The sequence below is a fragment of the Oryzias latipes genome, chromosome 14 (assembly GCF_053564925.1).
Source record: "Oryzias latipes strain Hd-rR chromosome 14, Olatipes_Hd-rR_3.1".
Lineage (NCBI taxonomy): Eukaryota > Metazoa > Chordata > Actinopteri > Beloniformes > Adrianichthyidae > Oryzias > Oryzias latipes.
This window is the reverse complement of record NC_136250.1, coordinates 12,289,009-12,312,238: the sequence shown is the minus strand read 5'-3', so window position 1 is coordinate 12,312,238 and position 23,230 is coordinate 12,289,009. Positions and strand designations below refer to the sequence as shown.

The 23,230-nt window shown below is 39.7% G+C and overlaps 3 protein-coding genes across 4 annotated transcripts; all 3 read right to left on the bottom strand.

Moving 5' to 3' along the window:
* Positions 1-29: 29 nt before the first annotated feature.
* smpd1 (sphingomyelin phosphodiesterase 1) lies at positions 30-6,201 on the bottom strand. 2 transcript variants are annotated; one of them, XM_004076315.5, is made up of 9 exons: positions 6,019-6,201; positions 5,522-5,805; positions 3,817-4,137; positions 3,464-3,744; positions 3,083-3,256; positions 2,663-2,834; positions 2,472-2,548; positions 1,184-1,329; positions 30-1,107 (listed from the first exon to the last, which is right to left on the bottom strand). In XM_004076315.5, the coding sequence occupies exons 2-9, from the start codon at positions 5,747-5,749 to the stop codon at positions 692-694; spliced, it is 1,815 nt and encodes a 604-aa protein (XP_004076363.2). In that variant the 5' UTR covers positions 5,750-5,805; positions 6,019-6,201; the 3' UTR covers positions 30-691. The 2 variants fall into 2 exon arrangements, with proteins under 2 accessions (XP_004076363.2, XP_020564479.2); XM_020708820.3 differs by having other exon boundaries at positions 5,902-6,135.
* A 410-nt stretch (positions 6,202-6,611) lies between these two features.
* On the bottom strand, positions 6,612-18,704 carry ilk (integrin-linked kinase). The gene is made up of 13 exons (XM_004076219.4): positions 18,547-18,704; positions 17,968-18,092; positions 12,838-13,003; positions 12,657-12,752; positions 12,384-12,480; positions 12,215-12,298; positions 12,050-12,135; positions 11,852-11,961; positions 10,407-10,534; positions 8,615-8,736; positions 8,403-8,502; positions 7,205-7,335; positions 6,612-7,124 (listed from the first exon to the last, which is right to left on the bottom strand). Exons 2-13 carry the CDS (start codon positions 18,054-18,056, stop codon positions 6,975-6,977), a joined length of 1,359 nt encoding a protein of 452 aa, XP_004076267.1. The 5' UTR covers positions 18,057-18,092; positions 18,547-18,704; the 3' UTR covers positions 6,612-6,974.
* A 1,463-nt stretch (positions 18,705-20,167) lies between these two features.
* On the bottom strand, positions 20,168-22,472 carry timm10b (translocase of inner mitochondrial membrane 10 homolog B (yeast)). Its single transcript, XM_004076218.4, has 3 exons — positions 22,209-22,472; positions 22,031-22,126; positions 20,168-21,110 (listed from the first exon to the last, which is right to left on the bottom strand). The coding sequence occupies exons 1-3, from the start codon at positions 22,233-22,235 to the stop codon at positions 20,568-20,570; spliced, it is 666 nt and encodes a 221-aa protein (XP_004076266.1). The 5' UTR covers positions 22,236-22,472; the 3' UTR covers positions 20,168-20,567.
* Between the last annotated feature and the right edge of the window lie 758 nt (positions 22,473-23,230).

Sequence of the window (23,230 nt, the reverse complement as noted above, 5' to 3'; positions counted from 1 at the left end):
GATGGTTCATTTCATAAATTGGTTAGCAGTTCCACAAAGAATGATCTTTATTGAATCTTAAATACAACCCAATTTACAAATTGCATACTCCGACTCTATAACTTGAACATACTCGCCTCTTTTTGAGCCAACCACACTTATTCTTTTCACAAATCAATGAATGAATTAAAGTGCAAACAAAGTAAACATAAAAAGAAAACACTGATCTTTTTGAGGCAGATGGGTTTAAAATTGGGTTATGGTCAGTCTAATCCTTACAACCGAAAGATAAGAACTATAAAGTGACAAATGTTTGATACAGACTTTTCTGTTGTGCTACAACTGAAAGGATTTAAAGTCAAGTGAAATGTAATAAATGCTCTGCTGGAAAATGGTTAGTTTCACATATGCTCTGCTGAAAAAGGCACTCAGTGAAGTAGAAATGTGAAATTCGACAATTTAGAGCAATCTGGACGTTAAAAAAATCCTACAATTGCGTGCATTCAAGTAACTATATTTCAGGAGGATTAAAAAAAAAAAAAGAAATTTGTTAACGCCAATTACTAGTATGTAAGGCTTTACAAATAATTAAGCATAGCTGAAAACTTTGGATTTCTTTAAATGCAAGTTGGGGCAGCAAATTCCGTTTTTTTTTGGCTCATCTTCGGCAATATTTTTTACTCCATAGTCTCTTGGTTTCTAGTTGCTGAGGTTAACAGAGAGTTTTTCTCAACGCCCGCACCATGTTTCCTTGAAAACCGTGAATGAGGTCGCACTGCTCCAGCTGATCGGAACGCCCACTTTGCAGAAAACACAGTATTGTAGTTTTGCAGCTTTCTTTGCAGACCTCCGACACGTGTCCTTTGTGTCTCAGATACCAGAACTTTTGGAAAACACGGTCGTTGCTGATGAAGGTCCGCAGCAGCAGATCGTAATCGGAGGGGAACATTGTGGGAAGACCGTAAGCCTCTGTGGCGCGATACAGGAGCGTCCATTTGGGGTCCTTTACTGGATTACCCAGCACCTCTGGACGGTTTACCTCCGTCAGGTTCAGGATGTAGGTTGCATGGTCCAGCACCAGCCGAGAGCTGCCTTTGTAATTCCCATCGACAATGTAGACGCGATAGCCTGACAAGTCATAATGTAGATTTAAGTATAACCTTAGGAAAAGATGGACAATCGTTTAACAGATTCACTGACTCACCTGGGTTAAGATTTACATAAGTGGTAACACTGGGAGCAACGAAAGCAACGCCAACTGCCCGGGTCATGGTCTCCTCATCGTAAAACATCTGAAATTCATCCAGATGGGTGTGGCCAAAGAATTGTCCTGTGACCGTACTTTCATATCTGAAAAAAACAAAAACAACAAATAAATAAAGAAAATCTATTCAAAACAAAACGGTAACATTTGCCCTGAATTCTGAACCAGAAAGACCAGCAACACTTTTTTTCTAGCTAAACCTGAATGTAAAATGCAGCAGAATGTACGACTACTTTTGTCAGCAGCTGCACAATAAGTTCGGTAAAGATAGCGAGATATTCACAGATTTGGACTTCCAAGCTCAATAACTCTGTAACCCTGTGCTATCATAGATGACCCCACCCTTCCATTGACGTGTCCTCCCTACCATGACAAAGGTGGATAAAGGTAGAAAGATTTCATGTAATCCATGGACACCAGTGATGATCAAAAATCAGTGAAGAAAAAAGGTTCAGAGCACTGTCTAGTGGGTCTAGATGACCCAACTCCCAATGGTAAAGTGCCTAGGATAGCACAAGGGTTACGTAAACGAGTAAAACTGACATTTTTTTGGTAAAACTGACTTTACTGGTTGGTGTAAAGACAAAGGAATTTTTTTATTATTTTTTAAAGTGAATTACTGTGAGAGACGGTTACCACGGGACCGTCTACAAAGTGCAAGCTCCAATCATGAGGTGATCCAAAAGAGAAAAATTATTCAATAATGTCTGAAAAACGACTATAACTACTAAACGGTTACATTTAGTCATGGTTACACATCATCAACGATGCCACAACAATGATTTAGAAAGAAAGTCCTTATTCATTTTTCATAATATATGATCAAAAAAAAGGGGAAGATATTAAAACTACAGTCACCAAACTTTCTCACCAGTTTTACTGGTCAATAGTTGACTAGTTTTTCTAGTTGATAGTTGCACTACTTTTACGTGATTGTTCAAGCTACTTCACAGAAGTGTTCTGTAGATGTTAAATGATAGAACAAAATCAGGGACAATCTGGATCTGTTGATTCTTTTTGATTGTGTTCTTTTTTTTAAATGTATATATGTTTTGGATTGGGACTCAGTATTATCAGATGCTCAAAATCAAATGACTCAGAATCAGATCGGGGCCAAAAATATCTGATCTGGACATCCCTAGTTGGCTACAACTCAATCATGCACGGTACATTTAGACAGAATGCCTCACTTTTAAGATTTTGCAGCTTTAATCTGAGATGGATTTACCTGTTGATAATGTGATAATAGTTCCAGCTCCAGCTTCCAAGACACAGACCAGGTGGGATGTGACCAATGATATGGACCTAAATCAAAAGACCATGAAACCCTGATCAGATCAGGACTGCAACACGACTTCACTTTCAACTTCACCAGCAGCTAAAAGATCAAGCTACAGAAAACAAAGCTGCCAAACGGACCTTTTCTCCTTTCTCCTCACTGTCCTGAAGAATGTGGACCAGCCACTGCAGCTGGTTGGCAGGGTCGGTGGAGTTCACCATCAGCCAGAAGTTCTCCCGCGCACAAAAGTTCATATTGAGGGAGACCACCCTCAAACCAGGCTGAATCTCCACCGTGTAGAACCCTCCGTATCTGAAATTCCCCAGGAGGACCACAAAGTTACCACACAGCATGAGTCAGTCCATGTTTGCATGGAAACACGGATGTTTATGAGAAATGACGCCAAACCCACTTCTGTTCTGGCTGCCAAAGTGAAACTTTGCGTGATGGAAGCCAACCATCTAAAGTCTTATTTCTGCATTGTTTTAGTGATAATCCCCCTTCATTTGGCCACAGTGTCACAACAACATTCATACATGTTTAAAAAAAAAAACATGGACCTCAAAGTCTTTAAGGCCGGCTCTGGCAACCACGGCGCCCATTCCTCTGCCATCGCGGCGTAGAGCCAGCCAGAGGATCTGTTGCCGTGTATAAAAGGCGGGGGGAAGCTGTTCACCGGCGTGCTCTCGTGGTTACCCACAGCAGGGTAAACGGTGACATTTGGGCCGAGGTGTCTGGACACAAAAAGTCAGCTTGGATTAGCTAAGGCTTACAAATGACAAATATTTGATAAAGCAGCGGCCCAAACATTGGGAGTGTCAACATCTTTGAGTCAAGAGTTCCAACAGCCACAGAGGCACTTCAATGCCTTCTTTTATCACTGCATTGTGTGTCAAAGTAGACATTTGTAACCTCAAAAGGAATTTAAGAGGGAAAGTTACTTGTGGACAAGTCTTGAGATGACTGTGAGCTCCATCAGCTGTTGATCCCTCGTCTGAGACCAAATGTTGTGGGCGGGTATGTCTCCGGTCCAGTAGACCCAGTCCCAACGTCCGTCTCTGGCCGCGTTCTCAAGGAGGCTTTCCACCGTTCGGAGAGGGAGGTCGCACTTACTATAAGTCCCCCAGTACCCTGCCCCTCTCCTCCTCCAGCTCGGAGTTCCTGAGCTGTTCCGGCAACACAAAGGCTCCTTGCAATCTGCAGCGCTGCCAACTTGATACTCCTGCAAGATGAGAGGATTTTAAAAGTGATGGAAGAGCGGCATCGAGAAATTTCAGTTTAGAAGACCACTTACTCGATCCCAGTGGACGTCTGTCAGAAACAAGACTCGACTCTGCGGAGATCCGGGTTTAGGGGGAGAAGGTGGTGTAACAGGGGGTTTAGGACCCTTCGGCAGAGTGATGTTCCAGGGCGCGTAAATGTCAAATTTACCACAGGCGGGCCCCACGAGCAAGGCACAGGCTTCACTGGGCCACAGCAGGGACTCTTGCAGGGCCCTGATGAAGTCATCCCTGAACAGCTCAGTGATTTCATGGCACACCACCTCCTCAGCCAAGTGCAGACGGATGCAAGCTTCCTCTACAGCGCGTGCCACGCGTTCTGCATTTGAATCGCTCTGGCAGAGTTGCAAAAAAGCAGAACAAGATGTAAAACAAAAAAAAAAAAAAAAAAGATGATTAGCTCAGAGGAAATATTTCTTCCAGTCAGTGATTTCAGAACCACATAACCAAATCACCAAAAATGCCAAACTCAAAGAAGAAAGTCAGACCAAATTGACATTTTACATCTGCAGATACAAATGTGGCTTCATAGGGTAGAACACTAGATGATGCATGACACCAACAAACTGTCAAGGATTTTTGTTTTGTTTCATCTAAAGAAGCCGAATCCTCAAATTTTCATAGAAATGAGCTTAAAGAGCCACTCCAATGAAAATTGTGTTTTTAAAATCTCCTTTAGCCCTTTCCGCTTGATGGAGGACTTATAGAAATTGAAGCTTATATTTCGCAGTATTTCTTTATTCAAATAGTTGTGAATAGAAAAAAATGACACGAAAAAGCTTGTAATTGGGATGTTAAAGCAATAATCAGTGAGCCACATGCTCCCTGCTCCGTTCCATTCTGATGCAGCCACACGTAGACGACTAGGATCTATGTCTGTCTCGGCTGTCCTCATCTGAGCTGGCATCTGGCTCCAAACTGTACAGCTGGATAGTTCCTATATTTGTCGCCATTGGGGCTATAAGCTAGTGGGAGAGAGTGTAAACTAAAGGGATGATGGGAAGGGGAGTCGGGCTTACTCTGCGCCCACAACTCAGAGGTGAAATTCTAATGATCTGCAGAATCTGTCCTTGAAAACAACACAGTTTTTTTTGGAGCTAAAAACAGTAAATCATAACTTAAAAAACACAAATTTCAAAATAGATCAAAAGATAATCAGAGTGAGTCTTTCAGCTTCTGTTACACATCAACAGTTAACTATTTGTTATGATCAAGCAATAACTACAAAATATTACATTAACAGGTAGAAAGTGTGAATTAAAACTCAGTTAACTTTGCTGTTAAAGATTTATTTACTGAAACACAAAAGGATAGAATTAAAAAAAACATACTAATAAGGAAAGCATTAGCAAACTTCCTCTTTTCCCTTCAGGGATCAACAGCTTCCTCCATCTAACCGTCTTCTGCATCATCTATACTTAAACACCAGCAACCTTCATAAATCCTTACACAGCATCTATAACCTCCTCTTTGGCAATGATATATGAATAAATAATAAAAACAACAGCTGTAATTAAAGGACTGTTGTATTACATGACTCCTATATGTGATGATCCTCGTCATAATCTTAATGAGGAATAAAGAACAGATGGGTGTTTGACACTTATAAACATCTTTGAGTAGTTTAAAGTCATATTCTATAAGTTTCTGCCTGGTCTACTATAGTGCAAGACTAGTATCAGTCTGGTCCATTTAGGAGATGATCAACAAACTTATTACCAGAAGCGCGATGTCAACAATGGTGAAGAGGGTTTTGCACAGGGGGCAGGTGAGGTTTCTCCAGTTAAAACCGAGGGCGTTTGGGTTGAACCGCTCCAGGATCACAGGCCCGGGCCGGGCGGTCATCTGGGCCGGGTGACAGGAGCCCAACAGCGGCGTCGCTACGAGTAGAGCGCCGAAAAGCAGCAGGAAGGAAGGGAGGGGACACCACCGCAGGGGGGACCCCATTGTCCGGACAGGCCAGGGGGACAGACAGGCAGGTGTCCTCCGCGAACGATTTACGTCTGCGAAGGACGTGAAAACGACCAAATACGGTAAAGAAAAAACTGCCGAAAGAGGCGTGCAGGAAGTCACACGCGAGTCTGCTAAAAATTCCTCACCCTATGGTGGATATAATTGCTCATTCACACTCTGGAACGTGAATTTCCGCCTTTATGCAATTAAATACAGCCAGCTAACAAACACAAAGTAGCTAACTAGCTACTTTTTAGATGTACCTCCAGCACAAATATTGTTTCGTCGTTCTCCACGGCAAGAGTCGGGTCTTCTTCACCTTTTCTTGCTTCGCCTTTTCCGTTTAATTACCCTTTTATTTAAAGTCTGGGCGGAAACGCCGGTCTGTCAACCCAGCTCCCACTGACCGACGAGCGCTCGCGCTGCTGTACAAAACCAGCGAGTCAGCTGACTGATCACGTGACCGTCTTTTATTTTCCTCCCTCCCTTCGATTTTGCTAAACAAACCGCAACAAAGTCCATTGCTCCATTACCACTGCGGGTTGCGCCATAACTGCCGACCTTATTCTGTGTATTTGTAAAAATAGCGTTTTATTTTCGTTTAGATAAACATGTTACTTGGACGTTTAAACATGAAATTGTTGATATATGAGATCATATAAAGGATCTGCATTTCTGTTTTCAAAAGCAACCACTTGAAAAAAATAACAATTGATTCCACATTTAGCCCTGCCATGAGGTCCATTTCATAACCAAAACATTACAAGAAAAATGGCAAAACAAAAGACACATTCTGAACAGTGGCCACTGTCGTTCAAAGGCAGTACTGCGGCTATGGTAAAAAAAACAGCAAATGTCATAAATACAAAAACTTTATTACATCAGCAAATGCAAATGCATATAAAAGCATTTTTAATACTTCGTTCATCTCTTTGGATCTTTTCCTAATGTAATACTTACAATATCCACAATACAATATTTCATTCTCGAGAGGTCTGTCATAACAAAGAGCACCACAGGCTAAAACTCATCTCAAGTTTTTCCTAACTCTTAACTTAACAAGTATAGTACAGAAAATGTGTAGGTGTTCAAACGGAGTGTAGCTATAGTGGTTTCTGGCGTTATTTATAGTGGCTTGCAGATATGTGACTGAAGTGAAGCTACAGAGCAATGGGGTTATAGAAATGCAACTGAGCAGAAGCAGCTGTTATAACAGCAGTTATTTGTCCTGCATCTTTTCCAGGATGGGAACGATCATGTCAAACTTGGGTCTCTTAGCCGGGTCTTCGTTCATGCACAGCCTCATCAGCTTACATATGTGAGGTGAGATTCCAGGTGGAATGGTTGGTCGAAGGCCCTCAAGTGCCACCTGAAAACAAAAATGGAGGCACTGTCAACGAATAAACATACGTTAGGTTTAAAGCCTGTGAAAACACAAGTTTTACCTACCTTCATGCCTATCTCCATGTGAGAGAGGTCAGCAAATGGAACTTCTCTGGTAACCAGCTCCCAAAGCAAAACGGCAAAACTCCACATGTCAGCAGATCTCCGATTGATGTCCTCAGGCCTCTTCTGCAGTGCTGAGGTCAAAAGACAGAGAAAAGTTTATTATTTTCTCTTTCAGATTATATTTCTTTTTTTTTTCTTTCCGGAATCCGTTTCTTTTATTAGGAGCTTTTCCTTACCGGGAAGGAGGGTCTACGGCCAGGGATGCCCAGTTTAGTTTAGTCTGTTTAGTTTAGTATAGTTTAGTTTAGCCAATACCTATTGAATTCTATGACTTTATGTTCTTTATGATTCAATTTTATTACACAATTACTGGTATGAAGATGACAGTTGTTGTAAATATTGGGCTACATATATACAATTGAAAACAGCATCAGGAGTAAACTGGATAATACTTAAACTCCCAAACCACTAAACTCTGCAGGGTTTTTATAGCCAGGATCATAAATAGGAAATTACATTTCACAAATGCAGACATATGTACTAATGGAAATGGCTCCTTTGTGAATTTTGATACTTTATTTATCCCACAATGGGGAAATTCTTCTCCGCATTTTGACCCGTCCCCTGGGGGGAGCGGTGAGCTGCAGACTAGCCGTGCTCAGGGGGCGACAGCTGGCTGGGGGGAGCGGGGATTGATCCGCCAACCCTTCGGTTGTTTGGCGACCCGCTCTACCGCCTGAGCTAAACTGCCGCTTAAACTAAACCAAAAAATGTAATAAAACTAAATAGCTGTTTTTTTTTTTAGATTAGTAAAGAAAATGTATGTTTTTAGTCAAAGTTTCTAAATCAAGGAGTCAAATCTACATAATAGGGCAGCATATTTATTTTATAAATAATTATAAATATATAATTATTACCTACACTATCTTTTTTTCTCAAGCTGCCAAAGTGTTTAAGTCCTAGTCTTTAAAAATGCAATTTTAAGCTCAACATTCTTTCTATATGTACTCCATCATCAGAAAAATGCCACAAGAACAAGTTAAAAACACTATTTTGATCAGAGTGGATCTTCATGGAACACTGTTATCTGTGGCAGCAATAAGCAGCTTAAAATATTTAAAGAAAACCCCATCTTTAACCACTATTACCCAGTCTAGAGGTTAACTCCCTAAGCAGACTAACAGGCTAAGCTAAATACCTTCAGGCGCCATCCATGCTGGTGAATACATGCGACCGGGACACTGGAAAGAGAACTTGGCATCTGCCATGCTCACCCTGGCTGTCATGTCCTCATCAATCTGTGGAGCAGAGAGATCTGCTCATCACCCACCACAATGATGCATCACAGGGCAGAGAGAAATCTCTGCATGTGTGTACTTGTAGCAGTTAGGAGGGAAAACAGCGTCTTACCATGACATGCTTACTGTTGAGGTAAAGCCTTGAAACCATCGGCTCCAGAGTGTGGAGGAAAGCCATGCCACTGGCAATGTCCAAGGCAAACTTCACTGCTTGGCTTTGATCAACAACCAGAGCTAATGACAAACCAGGCAAAGAAAGACAAGAAAATAACATGCAGAAATCTGTGAAGATGACTGGCTTCTTAAATTTCCTATGTTTATAGAAGCAGAATTTTAATGTCAAACACAATCTAGTGGGCTTTATAATTCTACTTTGAAAATCCTCAGCTAACCTGCTTTTAAACTGAAAAACCTAAAAACATTTCCTCCTTTTTTTTCCTTCCAGAAGCTCAGTGGTTGCAAAACTGCAATGGAAACACTTTTCTTTTTTTTTCTCTCCAAAATAATCAATCAGTCAATCTTTATTTGTAAAGGAGAGACTAGTCCATCCCAGAATCAAGGGAATTACAGTGGTCCAGTCTAGAAAAGCCGAAGACATGAACACCCTTTCCAGGGTTTTCCTTTTTACCATATTGATGAATCTGAGATGATTAAAGCTAGACTGGACTGCTGCACTAACGTGTCTATCACATTTAAAACTACTATCTAAAATAACCCCAAGATTCCTGATAGAAGACAGGTGAGAGTCAAATGATCTAATGGCACTGCTGCATTCTGTCAAAAACAGAAGTACTTCAGTTTTATTTTCATCTAAGCAGAGGAAGTTTAGGTTCATCCAAGTTGTAACTTCCTCTAAACATTTCTGTAGGTTCTCTACACACTGGGCTCCACCAGATTTTAATGGTAAATAAATGTGGATGTCATCTGCATAACTGTGATAGAAGACATTAAACAGACTGCTCTAATCCAGACAGTAAAAGATCATAATCCACTGTGTCAAACGCAGCAGTGAAATCAAGAAGGATAAAAACAGCAGAAGCTCCAGAATCAACAGTTAAAAGCAAATCCCTGCACAACCAGAGTAGAGCCGTTTCCGTACTGTGACCTGATCTAAAACCAGCCTGGAATTGGGTCCAACTGTTTAATTGTTGGAACTTTTATTTTCAAATATGGCTGAACAGGCTTCTCACAAAGGCTCATTACAAAGACTGTCAATGGTCTGCTGTGATGTCATCCAAATGTTCCCTTTTAGTGAACCAACTTCAAACAGTACTTGTTCTCATCCATCGCCATGTTTTCACATGACTTATCACCTCAGTTGGTTTGTGTTTATTTGCATAATTCGGATTTAATGAAGACAGTTTCATTGCGGAATTGTGTTTTTTTGGTGACATTTCTAGAATTTGGATCAAGTTTTTGCACATATGTGTAATTGAAACACAGCTATAGATACTCTTCAGTTGTGAGAAAAAGAATATAAAGAAATAATACAAGAAATCATAATATTGGTCTTCTGAAATATAATGCACATATGCTTTTAAACACTGATGGCGGCTCTGCTCCCGAGCACTGGCGCCAGCATTTAACCACCAGGAGCAATGTGGGGTTCAGTGTCTTATCCAAGAACACTTCAACACATGGGCCGCCAAGGCGGGAACCGAACCTGCGATCTTCCGATCAGTGGTCACCCGACCTACCTCTGCGCCACGGCCGCCCCAGTAAATGGAACAACTCACAGAATGTGTGACTTCAAAACCCTTTTCTGCCTCACTGTAGGTGGATATTGCTCAGACTGTGAGTGTACCTCAGCTTTATATAAAGACAGCAGAGACAGGCTCCAGCAGAACCCATAATTTACTGACATAAAAGAAAACTATGGGTATGAAGAAAAGTAAACCACTTACTAGTACCCTGGTGAAGTATGTTGAAAAGAGATCCATAAGGCATGTGATGGGTAATGATGACAGGATGAGGAGAGGGAGGTGACTGACAAGCCCCAAGAACGGGCAGAATGTTTGGATGAGAAAAGATCCTGGAAGAACACAAAATAAAGGTCGAGGGTTAAAGAAAACGTGCAGCTACGACTTTAAAAAAAAAAAAAAAGGAAACAACATACACTAAATAAGAATGTAATTATTGAGCCAGAAAATCTGAAAATGCTACAAGTGAGTGGACCAAACTTGTTACACTTGAGTATGATATGTTTTGTGCTTTTATTCAAACATGCTTGTTCATTTTTTAACCCAATTTGTTTGAAATTTTGAACTAAAAGAAGGCAGAGAAACGTGAACTGGAAGATTCCACTCCTCCTATAGGGTTTCTTTTAGTTCACAAACTTTTATTTTGCTTTTTCATGAAGGTTTCATTAAATTTAGCAAGAATAGCACATAAGTGGAAATACTACCTCATGTGGAACTTTCCTTGTGATTTTTTGTCACATAAATGTGAAAATATGAGAATGAATAACTGCACTTTAGTTTAAGGGGAAATCCTGCAAGCCAAGCTGAGTTATGTGTAGCAGCTGACTTCACCAATCAATAACATAGTTAATGGTTTTCTAACCTTTAGAAAAGCAGCACATTTACAAAGACATGATAATAAGTCCAAATGTCCACAGCCTCAACATCAGGCAAAAAGTACTAAGGCTAGCAAAGTGACATAATGTGTCCCCATTCATTGCTGTGGGTCATTCTGTAAGATTTCAATCCCTGGTGCACCAAAACCTTTTTCGTACTCAATTTCTAGCAGAGTAACGACAGCATGAACGCGTGCTAAAAATGCCTTTGGGCAGACAAACCCAGAAGTACAGACTAAAAGCAGAAGCTTGAGGTTTTGGTTTTTTGGAACAGACATCGAATTATATATTTTTAGATTTTGCAAGTTGTGTTTGGGATTTAAAACATGAAATTAAACTTTGAAAAAAAAATGACACCAGTGGTGTTTTCCTTCTTTGGGTTCTGTTGTAAATGTGATTTTTTTTTCTCTGTTTTTAAAAACTGATCTGCTGAAAAGGGTTTTCTAAATTCTCCTTTTGGAAAATAACAAAAGCATTTTTGAACTGAACTGATCCATATAGTTGGAAAAGGCGGAGTTAGATAGAGACAGAGCTCCTATCGGTCTAATGCAAGAGATCCATACAACTAAATTCAAAGAAGTATAAACTCAATTTTTATAGTTAAAAGAATAAAAACTAGGCCATTCAGAATATAAATAGCTAGTTGTCATTTAAATAAAGGAATCTCATTATTTTTTTAAAAACATTGAAACTATTTAATCATATATTTATCTTTTTTCCTCGTACTATAGTTTTGCTAGCACTACTGCTGTAAAATTCAGGAAAAGGCGTTACCTGAGTTTGGGATGTTCCTCGTTAAAATCTCTGCTCTTCCTGGTGGTCCAGTCTCGGATGTGCAGCACTTTCACTATAATCTCGTCTCCTTGCCACCGACCCTGCCATAACTGCAAACACAGCAAACAGTTCAGTAAATAATTGGGGGAGCTGAAAATGGCTGTAAACAATAAAAGTAGAGGACAGAGTGCAGCTGACCTCCCCAGATTGGTTTTCATTGATTTTTGCCAGGAGCGAGAGCTGCTTGTAATCAATGCCAGCCTGCTTGTTAAGGGTGCCATTACCTGCGAGTTCAGCAAGAGAAAACATAAATAATAGAGAATGAATGTGAATTTGACAGCACGATCAGGGAAGGTCACTCACGAGGTCGTGTCCTCATTGTACCCTTCCAGAAAGTTTCCTTGTATGGGATTTTGTTCATACTCTGACCCATTTTCTCTGCTTTTTCTAGAAAATAAACAACAAATAAGTTAAAAAGTACAATAAAAGTGAGGAAAAAAATATATGTTTTCTGTTAAAAAGGGAAAGTAACCTTGTAGAAGCTGTCTTAGGTGAGGCTTGGCTTTGTCCAGAGGTGTCTGTCCGTATCTGTTGCATGTACACACCTGAGCCCCACTGACTACCAAGTCCTAAAACGGTCACATATATAAGTTTTATTTATTGTTTATTACACAACATAATGTTTGTAATTACTAGAAAAACAGAAAAATGTCCCTTGATTGCAGTGGCGGTTTTTCCCCAGAAGGGGGCGTCTCCGGCCCATAGAAGCTAGAGTGAGTGTGTGTGTATGTGTGTCACATCAGACCTCTGCAACCTCATCTTGGCCCCAGAAGCAGGCGTAGTGGAGCGGGGTGTTCCCATGTTCGTTGACTGTGTTGGGGTCGGCTTTGCACTGAATCAGCTGGAAGTCACATGACACCCAAGTGAAACATCTAAACGGCCAAACATCCAAACAGGCTGTGCTCAGGCTAAATGAAGGTTTCTACCTTGGCCACAATGTCTCTGTGTCCGTGGCTCGCTGCGAGATGCAAAGGTGTATCGTCACCGCGGTTCATCACATTAATGCGGGCGCCTCTCATGATGAGCATGTCGACCACACCGCTTCTACCTTCCCTGCACGCCCAGTGGAGGGGGCTAAAGCCATGGTCATCACTGAGACAGACAGGAGCAGACAGACCGTTACATAAAAAATACACTTGATCAAAAATCCTTTTGATATTTAAGTTGTTGTTGCTGTAAAATAAAAAGATTTAACTTAAAGACAGCACTGACAAAAATACAGGCATGAAACAATATTTGGAGCCTCTTTTTGACAGGGATTTTATTTTTAACAAGGGTGAAGACGGCTAAATCTTAAAGGAAAAAGAAAAACAGACCTACAAAAACATGTTTGGAAATGATCTTCATCTGAAGCGGTGAACACTGTGGTACCCAGGCATGCTCACGCAAACGTATGCATGACTTCCAGTAGCGCTGAACCATTTATGTTTATTGATGATGTGACTGATTAAAGAGGCGGCTGGATGAAGACTGAGATATGAAATCCAGCAGTATTTGCTAACATTTTCAAAAGTAGTGCTGGGCTTAATGAAAATCGCCTCATTAATTTTGAATTACTAAAAGAATCAACACCAGTTCATCAAATCCATGATTTTAACTGGCTATTTAGATATTATTAGGTTTTTATATTTTAGGGAAAGAAATTTGGTCAGCCTTAAATGCAAGAATGAACAATTCTAATACAGAAAAATGCTTTTTATCACCAAATAAAATTGGTTTTTGATTGAAATTTGAAAGACGCATCAAATATTTTTCCATTTGAGTTTGTAATTTAAAATCACAGGCAGGGATACCCAGCAGAGTTAAGTTTCTGATCTCATCCTAAAGTTATATTTTATATGTTAAAAGGGAAAACTACGGTTGTGTCCAAATGTGTCTAAATATTCACTCTTACTGTGTTATAAAGGGCGTTCGCCAGTTTGTAGGGGTGTCAGAATCTAAAAATAATACTAACAATTCAATTGTTGTAAATAGATAAAACCTAATGTAATGAATAAATGTTTGTTGGTCACAAGAACATAAATATAGTCTATTCGTCTAAACAAGAAAGTGAGGCTTTGCAGCTCTCCCTGGGTTTTTGGTCAGTAAGAAAGTGGACCACTTGGCTCTTTTAGCTTTAAAGGTTGCAGACCCCTGGAATGAGGAGTAGTGAGGGAATTTGGACATAGCCTTAATGTCTTTAGGCCTAAAACCCTTTAATCATTTTCAGCGTTTACCTAAAGTTTAAGTCCCTTTTTGTGAGAAGTCAGACCAGGCTTTGGTTCAAACATTTCTCCACTGAAAGAAAGTCCTGACAGTCTGAAGGGGAAAACAAACCATTGTACTCTTGTAGATGATGCTAGCCAGCTCTAAATACCACAAACAGAATGTCAGCTGACAAAACACTATCTGTGTGGTTTGCACCCCCACCACCTAGCAATCTTTATTTAGACTTAAGCAGACGCTTCCCCTTCTCTGCCTGCAGTCCTGTCAAATGATAAATTAAATCCAGCTAACATATGCAAAGGTGCATTTCAGTACCACAGCCAACAAGGAGCCAGGCTGTCACCTCCTTCTGACTGGCCTTTTCCCCCTCTTTTACATTACCTGACCCCTGATGGCAATCGCTGAGGCTTCTCGCGACTCACTGTAAAGCCACAACCTTCTGTTAGACCAGGAACTCTCTGCAGGGCTTGTAGGAAATAGCTGCACAACTAGCTCACACCCAAGTGAAAGAGCAGTTTAATACATTTACTGTCATTTCTGATCCAGCAATGTGGACGGATGGCTCATACTCCAACCAGGCTGCTGGCTATAAAAAGCTGCAAGGCTGGAAAAAAAAAAGTTTAGGAATGACAGGCTGGAAAATACAAGGGAGCCAAGCATTCCCTCCAAGTCTCTTTCTCCCTTTTTCTGTTTTTTAATGCCTTTTCCTACAGCAAGCGCTTCTAGAAGCAGATCTGAAAAGTCTGCTAACGTCTGAGTCACCACTTCTCACAGTCTGCTTTAAGTTTCAACATACCCTCTCGTCAGATTTCACTTTTATTACACATTTCTGACATTCTGAGGGGAAGGAATGGTGGAGTCTGCATAGCGGAGCTTCCTCGGAGCAAGAGTCAAAATCGGGAGGCCTCCAGCATAATGACTGGCCTCTCAGATGTTTACGTGGGACGGCAGGGAGCTGCCTGAGGAGCTGTGTCAGCGAGGGCTTGCCCCTTTATGGAGCTGCGCAGAGGAAATGGCCTTGGCTGTTGCGCGGTTGGCTAGCAGCCCTGATAGTCAATGTCAACAAACTGTACATATATGGCTTGGTCCAAGAATGAGATAAAGTCCTCCGACCAATCCGTGAAAAAGGAGAGAACGAGTCTAAAAGGTGACATCATTGTTATTTTGATAGATATTTAGGCATTTTTGTGAACATCTCATATTCTTTTTCTTAGTCTGTATTAGATAACATTCATTATTGCTTGAAGTCCCACTGATCATCTTTTGATAGATTGTAAAAGTGTTCCCATTGTTTTTATGTTTTGTTTTATTAATCATATTCATGGAGTTTTTAGGCAAAATAAAAAACAACAACAAAAAAAATGTTTTTTTTAGGGCTTTAGTTTCTGCAGAGCAGCAGGAGTTCATTAGAAATCTGCCTCTGAGTTGTGGACGGGACGTCATCAGTCTATTTACAAGCTCTCTCGCTATCTTACAGCCCATCACACCTCAACCCAACATTACCAGCTCAGACGAGGGAAACAACATGAATCTAGTCAGTGGGTAACAAATTACAACGTAAATAATTACTGTAATTTACTTACTTTTGTCAGAAATGGAGGAATGTAACAAATTACAGTTCAAATTTTGGTCATTAATTACAATTACTGGACTATAGAAACCCTCATTACTTCGTTACTTGGAAAGGTTTGTAGGCTCTGACATTTTTTCTCGGTTAAATGAAACGCGACAGAGGTTGATTTAAAAAAACAAAAATGGAATCACTGGCGTCATATGCACACGCAGATTTGGGGATCGCTCAAAGTACAGACATGCCCTCATTGCTGCAGGCACGTTGCTTTCCTAACTGCCTCAAGAATGAGACGAAAAGAGATGCTGCAAGGAGTCTTCTCATCCCAGACGAACAGCAGGTGAGCAGCAGGGAAGAGACCCGCCCAATGTTCTGATGAATGAAACATCTCTAAAGTCTGCTGTTTGGTGTCAAAGACAAGAGCCGGTCCCTCCTGGAAGCCGTTTCTTTTCTATCTCAATTCACCCTTTCTTACTTTATTTTCTCTCTACGCTGCACGCTGTCTACTGCGTCTTTGGTCAATATGAGTTCGCTCCACAGAACGTAGACCTGCAGAGGCCAGAACTGTGCACAAAGGGCAAGCATAGAGAGAGACAGGTGCAACTTATTGCAATGAAAAACCCAAAGTCTGAGAAATTGAACATGAGGCATTAAATACTTCTTTGTGTTTTCAAAAGAGTGGCTTCATTTCAGATTTGCTAGATATGAAAATAGGCTTAACAGTTTTTTTCCACAGCTTACTTTGAGCAGTGGCATAAACTTCATAGGTTGTTGCTTATTCTTGTGTCATTTTTCACACTGTCGTCTAATAAAACCAGGTTATGTCTTCAACCAGGTTCATACTTTGCACGAGGTCATTGCTTTAAAAGTAAAAGTTAACTGAAATCCAAGAGGACCTTGTTTGTGCAAACTGTGTTTCCCTTGAGAATCTGTAAAGGAGAGGGAAAAAAGTAAAGTAACGACTAAAAGTAGTGAATTACTTTTTTAAATAATTAGTTTTTAGAAGTAATTTACCCAACACTGGATTTAGTCTTCTACAAATGGATGCAAGTTTGTGGCCTGACGATTGAAGCTTTTAGGTCACTGCAACAATTTTTCCCAATTGCATTGTTGCGTCTGTTCCTGATTTACCACAATTTCTCATAAATGCAATTTTATGCTTCATTTTCCTAATAAATGTCCATCTTGAGAAAAATGCCACAAGAACATGTTAAAAACACAATTTTTATCTGAAATTGGAGCATTTATGAGCACCTGTATACCTAGGGTTTATCTGTGATCTTCAGCACGGTTCTGGATAAAGTCAAGACCGCCTCCTTTCATGACTGTAGTAGAAGCAACAACCTCCTGTCATTTTAACAGAAATGTTTCCAGATGACATCATTGGGGAAAAAGTTGGAAGCCTGCAGCTGAGTGATGCTGAGCCACTCTGCAGACCAGAGCACAATGTGGAAACTATTCTAGCGCCTCCAAAATGCCAAGAATGTCTTTGTATGAGCACACCTGAGTGTCTGGCGCTTTCTATTTTGAACAACAACAACAAAATAATCCAACATGTTGTTTTTATCAAGTCTTAACCTGTTGTTTGGGGTTAAAGTCCCACTCCAATAATGATTTGATCTATTTTAACAACATTCTCAGTGGTCTTTTAGTTACAATTATGTAGTTTTAAGGCAAAAAGGAAGAAAAAAAACATTGTTTTCTAGGACATAGATTCTGTAGAGTCGCTCGCGGTGGTTCATTTAGACATTTGCCTCAGTTGTGGGTGGGCCTGATAGCGCGGAGTAAGCCTTCCCTCATTTCCCATCATACCTTTATTTACACGCTTTTCTGCTAGTTTACAGCTCCTTACACCCCCAACCTAACATTATCGGTGCAACAAAAATGGCTAGCACTTTTGGAGCTATCCAGCCATGTGGACGAGAAAAAAGAAGACGTACATGGGATGTATGTGGGCCTCTTTGTCTGCAGGTGGATCCATTGGAACAGAGTGGAGCAGAGCTTATGGCCTGCCGACTGGAGCGATTATGTCACTGACTGGCTTTATCCGGCCGCACTTTTTCATCTGCTCCTGCTTCACAACGTTTTAAATAAACTACACAGAAATGCAACTTTAAGATGATTAAAAAAAAAAAAAAAAAAGTTCTCCATCACGAGAAAACAAAAAGACGATTTTCATTGGAGTGGGTCTAAACAACATGTCTGTGGTCAGGTATTTCCCCCAGAACTCATGAATTCAGGTAAAACAAGCCCCCTCCTCCACCAGAAAATATCCGCTTACCCCAAGTTGAGATCATTCTCAGTGTTGTCCAGCCACAGACGAACAGCCACAGAGTTTCCCTCTCGGCACTGTGTGAAGATGTCATCCATGTTCACCCTTCAGACTTTAAAAAGGGACCATGGAGCCTGAGAAATATCATTACAAGCCTACTTTATAAAACTTGACAGTGTTTCAACTATTAGTTAGTATTATTACATCACTTCAGTCTAGATGTTTTGTGTTATAAGTTTAAACCGTTTACAAACAAGTTTAATTAAAAACTTATTAATTAAATTAGTTATTATGAGTTCACTTTTGACGAAAAGCAGCCATTATGCTCCATTAAAGTGTAACTTTTACACCGTCTGTGGGTTAAAACGTCTATGATCAAATAGACGGCTAGCTAAAAACTAGAAAGTGCTCAAATGGACTTTCCCATTTTTGTTCCTACCTTTATTTATCTTTCTACGCAGACTCAGTTGGGCTGACCAATTACCCTTCAGTTTATCATAAAAAAGTTGAGCTAACGGGACACAGTTCGACTACTTTGTTAAATATTATCTTCATCTAAAACACGCAAAAGTTGGTTGAAAAGCTTACCAGTCGTCCTTTTCTTGACTTGTTTCTGTCCTCCCTGCTCCTTTTTTCCTCTCCCTTTTTTCCTTCAAGGACTGAGTCCACGCCCCGCCGCTCCAGTTTGATGCGGGTAACTCGTGCAGTTCTAGCTCTGACGGCCGCGAATAGCGACTCCTGCTGGAGGAAATTTGACACTGCAACTTCCTGCGTAAATAAGATTCTGAATTTGGGTGAGGTTAAAAGCCACAGATGTTTAGAAAGGGTTCTCACAGAAAAACAATAATCTTAACAGAAAAAAAAAACAAATTTTAAAACCAAAAATAATGGAATTAAATATATTAATATATTGAATGCCATCATTATAAATAAAAACAACAATGAAAAACACCTTTGCAGTGTGTCATCATAGTACTAAAAAAACACCCAAAGCTATAGTATGCCCATACACATTCACTTTATTCATCCACACATTTATAAAATCATTTACACCATAAGATTGTCAATTCAACCCACCATGCATATTTTGGTAAAACATTAGGGGATTTGCACTTTGTTCAATGTCCCATATCTCTTACCAGAAGGAAGAGGGGGGGGGGGGGGGGTTGTGGGACCTTTCAAAATACAAATGACTTTCCTTTAGAGTTTGGAAGCATATGTTATAGAAGGAGTCAGAAGAAACTCATTTTTGCTGGGCTTTTCCCCCTTTGCAAGTGTTCTCACCAGGTGAGATCAGCTGGGGTTCTAACCACCTCTCAGCTTCCTATCTATAGGTGGAAAGTTCAAGGTACTTAGTTGGTTTCTGCAAAAAATATTTATTTTTTCGGCTCAAAAATTAAGTCCTTAGTTGTTTAAAATTATAGTTTGTCTTTAAAGTACTTCATTTCACATTTTTTATTCTTTGTGGGGGAAAAACGTTCACTATATATAACATCAAATCCAGCATTACAATAGAAGCATAGTATTCATATCTACAAGTACTTTCTGTCACACAACAAAAAACATTGGCACGACAATTATTTCATCTCTTTTTTTTCTGTGTATTTATACTTGCCATTTGATATTTTGATGAACTGAGAATTGTAAAATCCAACAGATCTAAATTTTCATTGTTTTGCCAAACTAAGTTATTTTGGCAGACCTTAGAATGAAATACTCTTATCTGCTTCCTAAAGACTAAGCTTCTCTAAATTTCTGAAATGTGGCAGCTGCTCATAAATGCTCCTTTAAGAGGAATTATGACAGTTTACTCTGAGTGTCTCCACATCCTGGGTACGAGCGATTGATGCTAACAAAATAACAGGAAGCAAATTACGAGGACAGATAAGAGCTGCATGACAAAGGTCATGAACTCTACTCACATCCTTAATATGATATATGCTTGCAAATTAAGTTGCAAATGCAAATTTGATGGAAAAATACATAGTTGTACAGTAAAAATGTCAGTCTTTTTTTTTTTTGCTAAAAAAAGCATTTGATTTATTGTTTAAAAAAATCAGCTTTTAAGAAGTTTCAGACTTGCTAAGTGACACATTTAACTGAATATATATATAAAATAAATTAAAGTTTGGCTCTTATTTTCCAGCAACATCCTTTTCTTTAACAATTCCAGTTGTTGAGAGTAGTTTATCCTATAGAACAAATTGGGTCATTTCATATATTTTTATTGCTTTGACAGTGACTTAAAAACACAATAATGTAAAGGAAAAAAAAACAAAAACACAGACATTAAGGTGAGGAGCCATACGTTACTAGTCTGATCACCAAGTCCCAACTACTTTGATATGAAATGATTTGACAATTATATTATTATGGGTCAACTAGTTATGTTTGATTTTGACCAGATAGACTTGTCCTTTTTAAGCAGTGACAATAGGTTTCGGAAGAAAGAAAATGACAACAAAGTACAGAGAAAAGGATGGACTCTTGTATTTATAAAAGATTTGAAAGATGGATGTTCACATATCTATGTGTTGAATATCTAGGATCATTTTGACCCAAAAGCTAGTGTCTCCAGTCTCCACTGATGCTCAAAAACCATCTGATGCTTAAGACTGCTGTCCAGGAAGAGGTGAAACCTGTGAGGACGATTTCTGGTCAGCCAATGCTTCTGATTTGGAAACAGAAGAAGCTTCTGATAGCAGATTTTCTGATAAAGATGCTTGTCTGATTCCAAAATCTCTTTGGGATTCCGCTAAAGTTGGTTGAGGAAATCCCTGTGGATGGGAAGTTTCAATATTAGGAGTGACTGGAGTTGCAGCGGAAAGTTTGACTGCTGTGTTTGTCCCTTCACTTGGAATGTCTAATTTGGCTGGCACCAGAATTGAGTTTTGTATCTCTGATGCAACTTCAGGCGCAGAGGGAGGCACTTGTGTGGAGGCAGACGGGCTGAATTGGGACTGTGATGCCTCTGCAGGTCCGACCCCCGCAGGTACGGTCGCCCCCTCGGTTGCCTGGGCGTTCTCTGCAGCCTTGCTCTCCAGCTCTTCCATGCGGCGCTGCACCATGCGAGGCATCAGATGCACATAGGTGCTCATGAGGCGGTGGTTGGTGCGAATCAGCTTCCCTGCACAGTTATCCACACAGCGTTCCTGCAAAAACAATAATTCACAACCATAACGTCTAATATGGTCTATCCTAGAGGTCTGCAACCTGTGGCTCTTTGACCCCTCCATTGTAGCTCTCTGGTTCAAGAAAACTAAAGTTAATAAGTCAGGAAGCAGTAAAGTAAACTATCTCAAACTTTATCCAATTCATTCACCAACAGTTGAAGAACAGTACATATCACTCCACCAGGTCACCGACTACAGTACCCATAATGCTCTGACAATCCATCATGCAGTGTGGCTTCACAGTTTAACAAAGTCGAACTAAAACACTTTGACAGATTTTTGTGCCACAGAAAGTCAATTGGAGGTCAGTAAGCACAAACAGAAATCATACTAAAGTTGAATTGTATGGCAGATTTTCTAATTTTGAACAAATTCAAGTATTTTTAAGTGCCTTATAGCTTAAAAAATATGGCAAGGGTCACTTAATTAGCTCCGATTTAACTTTGGTTAGAAATCTATGTCAGAGATGCACCATAAAAAACAACAATTTAAAAAAAAAAATCACTACCACATTTGCTGTATTGAGATGATCTATGTGAGACAGGATGTCTTTTATTTTGAAAGGAAGTCACGTGAACCACTGTCAAGAGTTATTTCTTATTTAGAAAAAAAAATCTTAATATGAACATATTATTAATGCTGCAAAACAATGCTCATGTATATTTCTTTTAGTGGTAACATGAATATAAATCAGTGTCTTATTTTTCTAAAGGGTGGATTGAGACTTTGAGGCTCCGTTTTCTTCTGTCAGTGGAAAATTGACCTGAATGATTGAATGTCTCTTAAGTGTGGAAGGTTGCAAACCTCTGATCTATCAACTATTACTATCAGATTTAGAAAGCCTCTGAGCTAAACTGTCTCCCTGTCGCTAACCATTGAATATCATGTGTCTGCTGTACCTCATCCATTGTTAGGTTCCTGTAGTTGAAGTTGCTCGAACACCGTTGAAAGCAGATTTCAGTCATGCGGTTGTAAACCAGGAGAAAATCCCTCAGCTGTTGGAATACAGAAACGTTATCAAGTCTCGGTTTGGATTTTCTTTTCCATAAGGATTACAAATGTGATTATTAGGCTTACGTTTCTCAGCTGCTGGTCGGCATCCATGGCTGCTGCTGCTTCGGAGGAGGAAATGTGACGATCAACGACGGCGTTAAAACTGGACTCACTCAGTGTAGTAGACCTGAAATTCAAAAACTCCGAAAGTGCTTTGAAACGTTTGATTTAAAAGCAAGTTTCAATTATTTCTAAACCAAACAGAGTCTGATAGCTAAAGGATCTTAGGAGCATGACATTCACAAGCGCGCTGCCATGTTTGGAACAAAGATCGTCTCTTCCTGTGAAGAGGATTTACTCTGTCTTTACTTTTTGCTTACTATCCTGAAATAAAGTTTGAATCTTAATCTGTATTAAAAAAGTGTAAATAACTGTAACTATGCGAGTTAACTAATTAATTAATTTAAATCAAGTGACATTTTTGTCAAAAAAACGATATTTTATTCGAGAGGGAAATAATCTTAGTCTAATTTTTTATTTCAAAAATACAAGTACAAATACAGTTTCTATTATTCTTTTATAGATAGATGGATGGATGGATGGATGGCAAAATAAAATATAATTATTCTGCAATTTATATTGCTATTTGTAGTGCAGATAAAACAAAATTTCTCACATTTTTAAACCTGTCTTTTGGTGTGTCTTTCTACATTTTGTGGAAAAAATGGGTCAACAGAGTCCTGTGACCGTTTCACTTTCCGAGGCAGTGATTGTTCTTTCAAAAATGATCACCGGCATGTTCCATGTTGGTTACTGTTGTTGGCCTCTGCAGGGAAAACAATACATGCCCTCACATCTCTTTGTGTCTAGAATTTCAATGTGAAATTTGTCATCAAGAAAGGAGGTAAAACTATGAAAAGACTTAAAATTTAGGGCAAACAAACCTGGTATGAGTTCCTTTGTTCTTCTTCTTGTGGTTAAATCATGGCAGTGCACATGTTAATGACTGTCCCACCCTCTGGTGGTGCAATTACCTCAGCTTATAATTGCTGACTTTTGGATATTTCTTTATTCAAATCATTATAAACCAGGATCTGCCACAAAGA